General features: G+C 39.2%; 1 protein-coding gene across 2 annotated transcripts; it reads left to right on the plus strand.

Moving 5' to 3' along the window:
* Positions 1-7,253: 7,253 nt before the first annotated feature.
* On the plus strand, positions 7,254-10,844 carry LOC114260875 (uncharacterized). Of its 2 annotated transcripts, none has more exons than XM_082874419.1 (2): positions 7,254-10,093; positions 10,405-10,838. In XM_082874419.1, exons 1-2 carry the CDS (start codon positions 7,348-7,350, stop codon positions 10,782-10,784), a joined length of 3,126 nt encoding a protein of 1,041 aa, XP_082730545.1. In that variant the 5' UTR covers positions 7,254-7,347; the 3' UTR covers positions 10,785-10,838. The 2 variants fall into 2 exon arrangements, with proteins under 2 accessions (XP_082730545.1, XP_028056879.2); XM_028201078.2 differs by having other exon boundaries at positions 7,255-10,093; positions 10,315-10,844.
* Positions 10,845-16,181: the final 5,337 nt, after the last annotated feature.

Consider the following 16,181-nt stretch of genomic DNA (forward strand, 5'->3'; position numbering starts at 1 on the left):
TTTCTCTCTCTCTCTCTCTCTCTCTCTCTCTCTCCCATTCTGTTACGAATTTAAACTACAAGCTTTGGTGAGATCGTGCCCTTGCAAGTACTTAAAATAAATACATCAAATTGGTCTTGGCAAGATGCTTAAATAAAATTTAAATTTAAATTTAAATTTAAATGTTGTGTGATTAGGCCATGCGTTGAAGCTTTTAAGAGTTTTAAAAATCACAATTTTTTTTTCTTCCTTTTTTCAATGGGTATGAAATAATTTGCACAAGAAAAGCTAAGTGCCTGAGATTCATGCTTAGAATTTTACCAATAAAGATAAACGTGACATACAAATTCAAATTATATAAGAAAATTCAACCATTCATATCTAGATGTATGTGACAAATTTAACCACTAATTACAATGTTTTTGTTATGCAAGAACTTGATTTCAATCACACAATAAACAATAATAAGAACAGGCACACACACAAACACAAAATATATATGGTTTGGCAAATGTCTACATTCAAGGCGGAGAAACGATCAAAATCCACTATATGCAATAAGGATTACAAAACATTCAACAACTCTCTCTATTTTTCTATAACCCTAAAATGTATACACTGATACAATATATGGGGTGAAAATAATAAGGGCTGAAATTAACATTACATGCCCATAATGTAGGGGGTCCGCTCCCTGACCCCGAGCTAAAGGTATAGTGAATACAAGACATCTCACAACAGTCTTCTCCAATGAGAGTCAAATTCATAAAATTAACCACGGAAATAGATAAAAATAGTGCCAATTGAATCTCACTGAACCACATGAGTATACATTGGGTTTGAATAATCACATCAGTGACTTCAATTTGAACATTTAGTTACTATTTTCTTGCCCTCTGAGCACGGCAGATTAAGATTGAGAAGTAATTGAAAGTTTGGTAGGCCTAAAAAATATTTGTCAATTGTATATCCATCCATATCTACGTAGACATAGAACTAGGCAGCATTTATTATTTATCTTTCTATTTATAATTTTAACACGATTACAGTCCTATCACATAAGCAAAAAAATTAGACAACTAAAGTTAAGTTCTCATATTGGACAAGTGTATTTCGTTAAGATTTCTTCCCATTTTTTCATGAAAAAAGGAGAAGAAAAATTTGCTGAGAGAGAAAGGAAAAGAAAAGAAAAAGTGAAAAAAAAATATTTCATTTACTATTTTTTCTATTATTATTTATTATTCTTTGCAAAATTCCTCTTAAAAATCATAATTTTAACACCACAACAGTGCCTATCACATGAGAAAACAAATTATAAATAGGACAAGTAAAGTCAAGTCTTCGTATTTCACCTCTTCCAAATAAATATATATATGAAAAGAGAAAAAAAAAAAAAAAAGTCCTCTTTTATGCATGGTAAAGGAAACATTTGTCATAAACAATTACATGCTTAAGTGGAAAAAAAATATACATATTTCATTTATTTTTTATTTAGTGATTTTTCTCTATAAATTATGCTTAAAATTCATAATTTTAATAACAACACAGTCCCTATCACACAAAAAAACGAATAGCAAATAGGACAACTTAAATCAAGTCTTCATATTGGGAAAGTGCATTTCATTAAGGTTCCTTCCCCTTTTCCCATTAATAAATAAATAAAAAGAGAGAAAATCTTTGCAAGAGAGAAAAACAAGTACAAAAAAAAAATATATATTATTATATGTCAATGGTTTAATTCTTGCTTTGGCAAGATTTCCACTCCCTTAACCTTAAGCGATACCATTGTACCCAAAGATTTTACATATATAATTTAAAAAAAAATTCCTTTTAAAAGATATTAAAGTATGGGAAAGCTCTTTTGAAATTGTTCATGACTGCTAATCCTAGAGTAGGATAATTCCAATAATAATCAGAATTGATCATCAAAATTTAATATGATTAAAAAGTTATTAGAAGTTGGGAAATCTCTATTGAAATTGTTCATGATTGCCGGTCCAAAGTAGGATAATCCCAATAATAATCAGAATTAATCATCCAAATTGAAAAATCTAGAAATCCCCTAGATGTTGATTTGTGATTATGTATCAATTTTAAGCAGAATATAACAATCCCAATCAAACAATCAAACAATCAAGACAAAGAGACACAGTGATTTAACGTGGAAAAAACCACAATTGGACACCTCCAACTGTGATCAAAAAACCACGGGCAACAGCCACAAGACAATCCACTAAGAAGAATTAAAGGAATTACACAGGTATACTCTCAATTACCTAGCGAATCCACAACGCCTAATTGAACCAACCTTTATGTGCTTCTTCCAACCCCATCTTCACCACGGAATTGTCTTTCTGATGAGCCACTCTGGATTCCACCAAAGCTTCAGGCTCGAATTCTTCAGAATCCACAACTGAAGAATAACTATCTCTTTTGTGTATAACAAACAAACCTTTGATGTACTCTCTTTAGATCATGAGTTGAATACTCAATAAAAACATCAAAGAAAACTCCCAAAGTATCCCCAGATATAAACCCTAGAAACCAAAAAGAAGATCTGGAGAAGTCATCCTCAAAATCTGACCCAACACGCGAATTTATAGAATCTGTCCCGCGATCTCCGCTCGAGCGCCCAACAGCCCGCTCGAGCGGGCTTCAGCAAAATATGCGTGAAATATCACAGAGGTCCGCTCGAGCGCCAGAAAGCCCGCTCGAGCGCAAAATCACACATCTCAGTATTTTTGCAGGCGACCAAAACTGCTGGAACCAGGGATTCTCCGCTCGAGCGCGGGTATGTCCGCTCGAGCGGACAGACAATTTTGATCCCCGTCATAATCAGCGAAGTGGCAATCTTGAAAGCTTTATCAACACAAACTTCTCTGAAAAGCACAATTCGGGTTGGATTCGCATCTAAACACTCAGAGCCTCACTGAAAATAAAAAGTGCGAATAAAATTACAACTCAAAGGAGTTTTGTCAAACGGGATTGCCAAGAAATAAAACCTAACACAAATAAAGGGAGCCTTAGTGACATTTTTTTAAAATTATGTCAAATTTTTTACTTTTTTAGTCTGTTTTGTGTAAACGAATCAAAAAATTAAAGAAAATTGAAAAATTTCAAAAAAAAAAAAAAAAAAAGAAGTCAAAACACTAGTTTTTTTTTTTTGTCCTTTTTAGATTTTTTTTGAATTCTTTTTTGATTTTTTTTATTTGCTTGTTCGTCTTGTTGAGTATAATCTAAAATTTTAAAGTGTATTTTTTTAAATAAAAAAAAAATCAGTAAAGATGAAAAATACCAACAAAAAAATTACGGGATTTTTATTGATAAGTCCAATTTAGAAGTGTTTTAACCCAAGAAGTCCATGAAGAAATTTTTTAACCCATTTAGTCCCATGTATGTATAGTTTTATTTCATAAAGTCCATTTTCTTGATTTACACTATTTTCTTGGACACTTATGCCCTTATATTTAATTTTGATACCCTTATAAATATTTTTTGAACGATTAGCAATTTAATGATGTGAACATTCATATTTTAAAATTCACATTGGTAGGAATGTAAAATTGGCCCGTGGACGGCCCGAAACCTGGCCGCGAGCCGGGGCGGGCCCGACCCGTTGACAATGTGAATATTCACATTGACATATTAACATTCACATTAATAGAAGTGTAAAATTGACCCCAGTTCCGTGGCGGCGCGAAACCCGCCCGCGACCCATGGTCGGCCCGGGGCGGTCCCGGTCCGGCCCGTCGACAATGTGAATATTCACATTGACATGTTAACATTCACATTGATAAGAGCATAAAATTGGGCCGCGGCCTATAGGCGGCCAAAAGCCCGCCCGCGGCCCGGGGCTGGCCCGGCCCGGCCCGTTGACAATGTGAATATTCACATTAACATGTTAACATTCACATTGATAAGAGTATAAAATTAGCCCGCGCCTCGTGGCTGCCCAAAACTCGCCCACGACCCGTGGGCGGGCCCGGCCCGACCTGTTGACAATATGAATGTTCACATTGACATGTTAACATTCACATTGATAAGAGTATAAAACTCGACAGCAGCCCAGGGCGGGCCCGACCCGGCCCGGCCCGTTGACAATGTGAATATTCACATTGACATATTAACATTCACATTAATAGGAGTGTAAAATTGGCCCCCGTCCCGTGGTGGCGCGAAACCCGCCTGCGGCCCATGGGCGGCCTGGGACGGGCCCGGTCCGGCCCGTTGACAATGTGAATATTCACATTGACATGTTAACATTCACATTGATAAGAGTATAAAATTGGCCCGTGGCCTATGGACGGCCAAAAGCCCGCCCGCTGCCCGGAGCGGGGCCGGCCCGGCCCGGCCTGTTAACAATGTGAATATTCACATTGACATGTTAACATTCACATTGATAAGAGTGTAAAATTGGCCCGCAGCCCGTGAGCGGCCCGAAGCCCGACCGCAGCCCGAGGCGGGCTTGGCCCGACTCGTGACAATGTGAATATTCATATTGACATGTTAACATGCACATTGATAGGAGTGCAAAATTAGCCCGCGCCCCGTGGCTGCTCGAAACCCGCCACGGCCCGTGGGTGGCCCGGGACGGGCCCGGCCCGTCCTATTGACAATGTGAATATTCACATTGACATGTTAACATTCACATTCATAAGTGTGTACAATTGGCCCGTGACCCGTGTGCAGCCCGAACCTGACCTCAGGCCGGGGCGGGCCCGGCTCGTTGGCAATGTGAATATTCACATTGACATGTTAACATTCACATTGATAGGAGTGTAAAATTGGCCCGCAGCCCGTGGGCGGCTCGAAGCCTGATCGCAGCCCGAGGCGGGCTTGGCCCGACCCGTGACAATGTGAATATTCACATTGACATGTTAACATTAACATTGATAGGAGTGTAAAATTTGTCCGCTGCCCGAAGCTCACCTGCGGCCCGGGGTAGGCCCGGACCCAAACCCGGGCCGCCCGTGGGACGCGAGTCAATTTTACACTCTTATCAATGTGAATGTTAACATGTCAATGTGAATATTCACATTGTCAACAGGCCGGACCGGGCCCGCCTCGGGTCGCCCACGGGCCATGGGCGTATTTCGGGCAGCCACGAGGCACGGGCTAATGTTACACTCTTATCAATGTGAATGTTAATATGTCAATGTGAATATTCACGTTGTCAACGGGCCGGGCCCGCCCCGGCCCGGGGCCGGGCTTCGGGCTGCTCACGGGTCACGGGCCAATTTTACACTCTTATCAATGTTAATGTTAATATGTCAATATGAATATTCACATTGTCAATGAGCCGGGCCGGGCCCACCCTGGGCAGCGAGCGGGTTTTGGGCCGCCCACGAGCCACGGGCCAATTTTACACTCCTATCAATGTGAATGTTAATATGTCAATGTGAATATTCACATTGTCAACGGGCCGGACCGGGCTCGCCCCGCGCCGCCCACGGGCTTCGTGCCGCCCATGGGACGCGAGTCAATTTTACACTCTTATCAATGTGAATGTTAACATGTCAATGTGAATATTCACATTGTCAACAGGCCGGGCCGGGCCCACCCCGGGCCGCCCACGGGCCGTGGGCTTGTTTCGAGCAGCCACAAGGCGCGGGCTAATTTTATACTCTTATCAATATGAATGTTAACATGTCAATGTGAATATTCACATTATCAACGGGTTGAGCCGGGCCGCCCAGGGCAGCCCACGAGTCGCGGGCGGGTTTCGGGCCGGCCACAGGCCGCGGGCTAATTTTACCCTCCTATCAATGTGAATGTTAACATATCAATGTGAATATTCACATAGTCAACGGGCCGGGCCCGGGCTTCGGGCTGCCCACGGGTCATGGGCCAATTTTACACTCTTGTCAATGTTATTATTAATGTTAATATGTCAATGTGAATATTCACATTGTGAACGGGCCGGTCCGGGCCCGCCCCGGGCGGCGGGCTGGTTTCGGCCCGCCCACGGGCCGTAGGCCAATTTTACACTCCTATCAATGTGAATGTTAACTTGTCACTGTGAATATTCATATTATCAACAGGCCGAGCCAGGCCTATTTTTTTGGCCTGTGGGCCGGCCCGGCCCGACTCGAATTTTTCCGGGCACCCACGAGGATCGACATGGGCCGGGCCCCTACACATTGACGATATGAACATTTACGTTGACGATGTGAACATTCACATTAAGGGTATTTTGGTAATTATGTCACCCATAGGACTTATTAAAATATAAGAAAATAATGTGAACTAAATAGAACAAAAGTAGATGAAAAGGGCATTTTGGTCTTCTTATCTCAAATTGGACCTAATGGAATAGTAAAAAAGAATATGGGTTGGATGGAATAAAGCTCTTAGAAAATGGATTTATCAAAAAAGCTCCCAAAAAATTACTAAAAAAGCAAACTATTTTTTTTAAACATTTATTATTGGACAAGGAATTTTTATTTTTATTTTTTTTTACTTCGCTATAGAACATCATCAAAATTTCTTATCATATATATATATACTGAGAAAATCATAAACCAGTCTATTTAATAATAATAAACTGGTTGTGATTTGAAAATTATGTATCAATGTGTTGTTTAAATCATCAACGGAATGATTATGAAATTTTCCTATTGCCATTTTGATTGTCAAAATCATTTTATCAATTTCGTCAATAATATAATAAATGATATAAAGTTATGTTTTACTTTCTTTTTCTTTTTTCATTTTTATTTTTTTATCATTGATGTTTAGGATTCAAAGTTGCAGCTAAAAAAAAAAAGGGTCTAGTATTCAAAGTATTAAAAATAAACTATTACAGTCCAAAATTACATGAAATTCATATTTTAGAAACAACAGATATATTTTACTATCATTTCTTTAATTTAGACGATTTGTTTAAAATTGAATCAATTCAACTCTACTCAATGTGAATACTTCAATGATAAAATTAAAAATCTTAAAATTTTAAAAATAAAAGTAACACAAAATGTATATTTGAAGAAATGTATTTTATCCTAATTTATAATACGGTGAGAGACGCAAATGAAACTAATGGAGGACCAAACATGGGGCAAGATCGTTGATCCAAATGACATGGTGCTTATGTTGTATTATTTGTTACCAAAGTGATGGTCCAAAGACATCTGTTTCATATGGATCGATCAGGCATGATCTTATTGGTCATCACTTTACCAAAAATGAACCTAGACAGACCAAAACTATTGAAAGGAATTGCACTAGAATTTTCAAACCCAACTAATAATTTTCCAAGTTGTAGTATCTATCTATAAATACCTCTCCATGCTCTTGCAGCTCTTCATCCCTCCATCTTATTACTGTCTTTCATAGCTTTCTATTCTATTATTAACAAACAAGCTTACAATGACATTCTTGCCCAATACAATTCCCAACCACTTTCTTTCTTTCCCACCCCTTTTACTCTGCCTCATCATCCTTGCATTGCCCACTTTTTTTGATTATGCTGCTTTTGCTTCTTCCTTAACTGGAAAACAAGCAACTGAACCCACGGCTCTCTTGACCTGGAAAGCTAGCCTTCACAACCAAACTCAAACTCTTCTGTCCTCCTGGGTTGGAACCAACCATTGCACTTGGCTTGGTATTGGCTGCAACAAGGCCGGTAGAGTTGCCTATATAGACCTTCAGAGTTATGGTTTGACAGGTACTCTTTCTAATCTTAATTTCTCATCCTTTCCTCATCTCCTCACCCTCGAACTTTTTAACAACTCACTTTATGGGACCATCCCCTCCCATATTGGTAGCCTTTGGAGACTCACCTTCCTTAGCTTGTCTCTCAACAATCTCTCTGGAACAATTCCGACCGAAATAGGCCAACTAACTAATCTAAGGTTCTTGTACCTGAATAGAAACCCAATCGGTGGCTCCATCCCTCAACAAATAGGATTGCTCAGCTCTCTCAATATGCTCAGCTTGTATGCTAATAATCTCACGGGCTCAATCCCTTTTTCAATTGGAAACTTGGGCAACTTAACCATTCTATACCTTTATCAAAACCAACTTTCCGGATCAATCCCTCAAGAAATTGGGATGCTGAGGTCTCTCGTTGAACTCGCACTCACAGAGAACAATCTCACTGGTTCAATCCCTGCATCTATAGGGAACTTGGGCAACTTGACAGCTTTGTTCCTTTATGACAACCAACTTTCCGGATCAATCCCTCAAGAAGTTGGGATGCTGAGGACTCTAGTTATTCTCGAACTCTCATATAACAACCTCACGGGTTCAATCCCTGCATCCATAGGGAACTTGACAAAGTTGTATCAATTAGACTTTAGTCTAAATCAATTATCAGGCTCCATTCCTTCAGAGATAGGAAATTTAAAACAACTTGGTTATTTTTTATTCATTGATAACCAACTCACTGGCTCCATTCCTCCAAGATTGAACAATCTTACACAGTTGAAATGGTTTCAGATAGGTTCCAACAAGCTCAGTGGTCATTTACCAGAAAACCTATGCTTTAGTGGATTACTTACACGTTTAGGTGCATATGACAACAATCTCATAGGTCCCATCCCCAAAAGCTTGAGAAATTGCTCTAGCTTATACAGAGTTAGGCTTGAGGAAAACCAACTTTTGGGAAATATATCAGAAGATTTTGGCATATACCCAAGCTTGGATTACATTGATTTGAGTCATAACAATTTTTATGGTGAGCTATCTAAAAACTGGGGAAAATGCCACAATTTAACTAGTCTCAAAATGTCTAACAATAAAATTTCTGGTGAGATACCATCTGAAATAATGGATTCAACTCAACTACGCCTCCTTGACCTCTCTTCAAATGACCTAGTTGGAGAAATCCCAATGAAATTGAAAAAGATGGTTTCATTGTTCAACCTTAAGCTAAATAATAACCATCTATCAGGCAACATTCCTCCAGGATTTGGTAAATTGTCCAATCTAGAGATCCTTGACTTGGCAGCAAATGATCTAAGTGGCTCAATCCCAGGAGCACTAGGGGAGTGCATGAAACTTTATAACTTGAATTTGAGCAATAATAGATTTGGGGAAAGCATTCCTGCTGAGATAGGTCATATCCATAACCTTCAAATTCTTGATCTTGGTCATAATTTGCTAATAGGTAAGATACCACAGCAGATTGGAGAATTGCAAAGGTTAGTAACATTGAATCTCTCCCACAATGAACTCTCTGGTTTCATTCCATCATCTTTCGATAATATGTTAGGTTTGACATTGGTAGATGTATCTTTCAATCGGTTGGATGGTGCTATTCCTAACATCAGAGCCTTCCAAGAGGCTCCATTTGACGCACTCAGAGGTAATAAAGGTTTATGTGGTAATGCTACTGGTTTGAAAACTTGTCCAGCAAAAATGAACAATGGGGAAGCGAAGAAAAAGAGTAACAAACTTGTGTTACTAATTGTTCTTCTTTTAGGATTTCTATTTCTTTCATTAATGGTTGTCGGAATAGTACTCTTGGTTTTTTGTAAAAAATATAGGAACACGAAAAATGAGCCAAGACGAGTAAATAACGAAAATTTGTTTGCAATTTGGAGCTATGACGGAAAAATGGTGTATGAAAGCATCGTTGAAGTGACTGAAAACTTTAGTACCAAACATTGTGTTGGGGAGGGAGGATGCGGTACTGTTTACCGAGCTGCTCTCACAAGTGGTCAGGTAGTTGCTGTGAAGAAACTTCATGTATCACCCGACGGTGACTTGGCTAATCTGAAAGGCTTTACGAGTGAGATCCGTGTATTAACAAAGATTCGCCATCATAATATTGTAAAACTTTATGGCTATTGTTCACACCGAAGGCACTCGTTTTTGGTTTATGAGTTCTTGGAAGGGGGAAGCTTGGGAAAGATATTGAGCAGGGAGGATCATGTATTATACTTTGATTGGATTAAGAGAGTGAATGTTGTCAAAGATGTGGCAAATGCCTTGTCTTATATGCACCACGACTGTTCTCCAGCAATCATCCATCGAGACATATCAAGCAAGAATGTTCTGCTTGATTTAGAGTCCGTGGCTCACATATCCGATTTCGGCACAGCTAGATTTTTGAAGCCTGACTCATCCAATTGGACATCATTTGCAGGGACCTTTGGGTACACTGCTCCTGGTATGTGATGTTCATTTTATTTTATCAATCATTGCATATTAAGAGATTTCTAATCTTGGATGTTATTTCACTCGAATTGAAAGGGTCATTGAACTTCTAATTGTTCTTTTGATATGGAGCATGAGCATGTGCATGTTTCTTGTTTTTCTTTTTTCTTTTTCCACCTTTGTTTTTTTTAAAATTACTATTTTCTTCTCTTGGTTGTTTGTTTCATTTGGTAGAACTTGCTTATACAATGGAAGTGAACGAGAGGTGCGATGTTTATAGTTTTGGGGTTCTCACATTGGAAGTGATTATGGGGAAGCATCCAGGTGATCTAATCTACTCTCTGTCATCATCGTCATCCTCTTCCTCATCCACATCAACTGCACATGGGATATTATTGAAGGATGTGTTGGATCAACGTCTCACAGCACCTGAGAATCAAGTGGCGGAGCAAGTATTCGTGGTTGCAAAACTAGCATTTGCATGTTTGCAAGCCAATCCACTATCTCGGCCAACCATGAGACAAGTTGCCATGAAGCTATCAGATGATCGAGGGTCACATTTGCAAAATGAATTCCACATGATCACATTGGGACAACTGATATCAACTGCTCAACCTCTTGAATATTTGCCTTCTATCCTTGGACTATATGTTGTTCTTGTTTTCCATTTTCTTAGATTGTTCAATTTCAACCCTCTTTTCTAGTCTATTTTTCTGCTCTTTTATACTATTAGCATTTTACAAAAACTTTTTAATGACTAATTTGTTGAAGGTCACCCCATGTGAAAGGGGTGATCCTCATGTCAACAAAGGAAGACAACCAACCAAGTCAAGCTTGGTGGCCACCAACCATGTCAAAAGTCAAGAATGAAGGCTCTCCCACCTACTCCTTTGTGTATAAATAGAGACGGGAGGGAGAGGATGAGATACAGATCAGAAATTAGAGAGTGAGAGCTGTGAGTTGAGTGAGTTTCATCTCCTCCTCTGTATTTTGTATTTTGCTCCATTTTAGTGAAAACTTCTCATTTCTGTCCGTGGATGTAGGCATTGGGCCGAACCACGTAAATATTGTGTTTCCTGTGTGTGTGAGATATATTTCTGGGTGTGTTTGATCCTAACAAGTGGTATCAGAGCCGGTGTTGTGCGTTTTGCGGAAAAACAGAGTGTTGTTCCGAAACCGCCCAGAAATCGTATTGCTCGAAATCAGATTTTGAGCATACCAGGAGCAAGGGCTCGACGAGAGGAGTCCAGAAATATAAAGCAGACACCCAACGGAGGCAGGACGTGCCCTCACGCGCCTCTGGAAGTTGGCGCGTGAATCCCAGTCGCGTCACGCGCCTACACGCGCCGTGCAGGCTCCCGGCGCGTGGTTACAGTCTCAGACACGCGCTACACGCGCGGACGAAGGTAGACGACGCGTGAGTTGACGCGCGACACGCGCCGCACGCGCGCGCATCAAGCCGCTCGAGCAGGAGCCGCGTTGACCGAGCCGGAGCCGCTGACCGAGCCGCTGACTGAGCCGATGACGCCAGCCTGACGTCAGCATAACTGGAGGAGTAATCTGGTGCTTCGCAGGCGCACCAGATTCTGCCGATCTGCACCGTTAACATTGTTTTGGCTTGATCTAAGCCATTTGGAGTCCGTTTTTGGTGATCCAATAGTGGTTTCTGACTATTTGGAGTATTCCGGACACATCCGTACGGTCAGATTTTGCAAATAAGTTTTTCAAAAATTCGCAGTTTTTATTTTGGCAATCCGAAGTGTTTTTCCGGCTAATTTGAGCAGTCCGGACTTCACAGCAAAGCCTGTTTTTCAAACATAGATTACTTTCTGGATGATGGAGGAATCCACATCAGCTTCAGGGCCGATGATTCGGTTGAACGCTTCTAATTATGCGATATGAAAGCCGCGGATGGAGGACGTCCTGTATTGTAGAGATTTGTTTGACCCTATAGCGCTAAAAGGGGTCAAACCAGATGGAGACAAGGATGTGGACTGGATAAAAACCAACCGGAAGACTGTCGGTCAAATCAGACAGTGGATTGACCACAGTGTGTTCCACCATGTTGCCCAAGAGACAGACGCCTATGCCCTATGGATGAAATTGGAGGGCATGTACCAGTCCAAGACCGCACGGAACAAAGCCTTGATAATGAGAAGGCTTATAAACTTGAAGCTGAAGAATGGTGTGTCTGTTGCTGAACACACCAGTGAATTCCACAGCCTTGTGAACCAGCTTGCATCAATCAAAATGGAGTTGGAGGATGAGATGCAAGCATTATTATTACTCAGTTCCTTACCAGATAGCTGGGAGACGTTGGTGGTTTCCCTCAGTAATTCTGCACCCGAAGGGAAGCTGACCATGGGAATGGTCACAGACGCCTTATTCAACGAGGAGGCAAGGAAGAAAGAGATGGAAGGAGAGCAGTCCCATGCTCTTGTCACAGAAAGTAGAGGCAGAGATAGAGAAAGGGGCAGAGGTAGAGGAAGAAGTAAAAGCAGAGGGCGTTCACAGTTCAGACAGGACAACACGAGGAGGTGTTTTTACTGTGATCAAGAGGATCACGTAATAAGAGATTGCCCAGAGAAAAAGGCGGACAGACAAGCCAAAGAGAAGGCTAAGGGACACGGAGGTCCCTCAACTACAGCAGTTGCAGTGCATTCCTCTGACGATGAAGAGGTGTTGCTTACAATCTCGTCAGAGTTGGAGACACCCGGCTGGATTTTGGATTCAGGGTGTACGTTCCACATATGTGCGGATAAGAAGCTTTTCTCCACTTATCGATGAGTCAGCGGTAGCACTATCCGGATGGACAACAACACAGTGAATAGAGTTGTCGGCATAGGGACAGTGCGATTCCTTACTAAGGATGGAAGAAAAGTAATTTTATCTGAGGTCCGACATGTGCCAGGAGTACGGAGGAATCTAATCTCCCTGAGTATGCTAGATCTAAAAGGAAATTGTTTCTCATCTAGTGGTGGGGTTCTTCATGTACGCAGAGGTGATAGAGAAATGTTGCAAGGCAAATTGTGCAACAAACTGTATAGACTGGAAGGAGAAGCTTTGACAAAGATGAGTGTTGTCAAATGCCAGTCAAAGGGTACAAAGAGAGAACATACGCAACCAAAGCGTATGATTGAGCAAGACTTTCATCAGGAATGGCGAAAACGGTGCACGGGAACGCAAGGAGGCAGTTCAAAGGTGCACAGATCTGAGCCAGTGAAGCCAATCTTGAAGAAAGTTCAGAGCAAAGAAACCAAGTCTGTAGAAACTATGCCAGTGAAGAAGAGAGTTTCTTTTGCTCCCGTGTTAAAGAAATTTTGCAACCTCTCAAAAGATGCAAGGGAGGGATGCAATTTCAAGTCGCAAAGTGAGCTTTGCAATGCACTCCAATAAGGGGGTGCAAGCACTATGCACGGAGTTGCATAGTGGTAACTTGTACAGACCGGTGGAAGGTGTCTTGGCAGAAGGGCTAACTGTCAAACATCAGAACGGACGTACAAGTGAGACAGAACCGAACATCAGGGATTGCAGCACAGACAACGGGCGTATGAGATCGCTGGGAAGTTGTTCTGAAGTGCAGAAAGCAAAGGCTGGTTGTTCAGAAATAAGCTCCGAGCAAGGAAAATTGAAGATGTTGATGTGTCAAACTCTGAAGTTTTCTAGTTGCTCCCGTGTTTCATCATGCAAGAAGCTGCACGGTAATGCAAGGGTATCCCGAGCAGGGGGTGCAGGGCATCCAATCAGGGGGTGCTTGATACCTTGGCAGCAGGTTTTGTTGTGGATCACCTCACATGGGCTGAGGGGGTGATTGTTGAAGGTCACCCCATGTGAAAGGGGTGATCCTCATGTCAACAAAGGAAGACAACCAACCAAGTCAAGCTTGGTGGCCACCAACCATGTCAAAAGTCAAGAATGAAGGCTCTCCCACCTACTCCTTTGTGTATAAATAGAGACGGGAGGGAGAGGATGAGATACAGATCAGAAATTAGAGAGTGAGAGCTGTGAGTTGAGTGAGTTTCATCTCCTCCTCTGTATTTTGTATTTTGCTCCATTTTAGTGAAAACTTCTCATTTCTGTCCGTGGATGTAGGCATTGGGCCGAACCACGTAAATATTGTGTTTCCTGTGTGTGTGAGATATATTTCTGGGTGTGTTTGATCCTAACATAATTTAAAACCATCTTAAATCTTCATGTTGGTGTATTTAGTGTTCCGTTTTTCATTGGATTTTTTCAAGCTTTTTAAATGAATAGTTTCAATAAAAAAATTTATACTTATTTATCTTGAATTTATTTGACATTTGAGTTGCTCATATAATTTATACATTTATAAGCTCTAAATTCCACATTAGCTTTGCTATTCTTATTCTTTATTTCAAACTTGCTTGCTCTGTTTCTTACAAAGTGGTGTTGTACTATGCAGGCAACTAATGCCCTTAGCCATCCAATCTAATTGAAAGCCTTTTGACGTAATTTGAGACCGAAATCAATAAATTTGATTGAGGCGTTTTTATTTTTTAATATTTTTTTTATAATTTACTTTTTTGTGATTTTGAGATGAAAATTTACTAATTAAATCTTCATATTCAAGTTTGCTAACATTTTTTTTTTTTCAATTGATAATATGGCTAATTTACTGTTATTATAAAATATTTTTGAAACTGTCGTCATCTAGTGATTTTAATTTGTAAAATTAAATAAAAAAATCAACAATTTCTTCCAAAGTTAGAAATTATTCAAACATGACTTGAATTGAAGAAAGCAAGATAGAGAGAGGGGGTCGGTTTGGTTTGGTGTAATTTTTTCAAACTTTTGAACTTTCTTTTTTTAGATCTCAGCAGACAGTTTTTTGTGTTAGTAAAAGTGAAAACAATTGTATTTTTTTAAAACCCAGCTATTAAAAATAAATAAAAATTTAACTAGTGCAGTTTGTTTTGAGCTTATTTTCTGATGAACTTTTTTTATTTGGATCAGGGCCTTCTTATATATATATATATATATAAAGGATAAATTACACTTATCCTCCCTTGATATTTAAAAAAAATAAATTAGTCCCATACTTCTTTTTTTTTTTTATTTAAAATAAATAAATTTATGAGACTCTTTTAGTATGATTAAAACGACTAAAACTAATACCAATAGTGAGAAGACATTGAAATAAACAAATACAAACATACATTTTAGTAGGAAAGAGATAATAACATTATTTATTTATTTATTTATACAACTAATGCATTACTGGTAAAAAGGGGCTTAAGTGTTACATAAATTAAAGCTTTAGAAAGGTCAGTATATTTATGTCGAAAGGGTGAAACTAAGCGTATTTTTTTCAAATTTCAAGAGAGGTGAGTGTAATTTACTGAAAACAAATGTAAGAATTATATGGAATTTTAATCATAACCTGTAGATTTTCTAAAAAATGTGGGTCTTCTTAGGTCTATTTTTCCATTTGAACCATGATCGCCTTATTTTCCAGGGAAAAAATGTTAAAGTTATATAGGCCTTAATATATGGGATAATTACTCACAAGTCCTATTAATTTGATTTATTTACTCATAAATCTTAAGTGGTTTTTTTAATGCGTATTTGCCTCTTATTTTAATAATGAGATGAGAAAATTTTGAAACTTTATACATATATTTTGTGTTTGTAAATTAATTATTTGCTACTCGTAATGATACTAATAAATTTATCAAAGTGATAAATAATTATGACATTTTGACTTTTGTTTGCAAGTTTTGCTTAATTTTAGTTTATTTGTGTTGGTTTGTATTAAAATATGATATGAGCGGTGTCACTAGTTAAATTGTATTTTTTTTATAAATATTTTTACAGTTTTAAATTTATCACTAAAAGTTAAAATAGGATATTTTTATAAATAAATTTGATCCATAGAATCTATCCCTTAAAGGCTTTCAAAAAATTAGGACCACAAAAAATTAAGGCTTATAGCAAGGGTTTTATTGGCTCTATGGTTAAGCCACCCATGTTTCCATGTTTAATTTTAATTTTTTTTTTTTTCATGTTGCTTCCATTTCTTTCACAAGGTCATCTACTCATATTAATGATTTCATGTACTGTTTGGAAGGATTAAAGACCAT

Source organism: Camellia sinensis, chromosome 6 (assembly GCF_055761805.1).
Source record: "Camellia sinensis isolate YWXY chromosome 6, ASM5576180v1, whole genome shotgun sequence".
Lineage (NCBI taxonomy): Eukaryota > Viridiplantae > Streptophyta > Magnoliopsida > Ericales > Theaceae > Camellia > Camellia sinensis.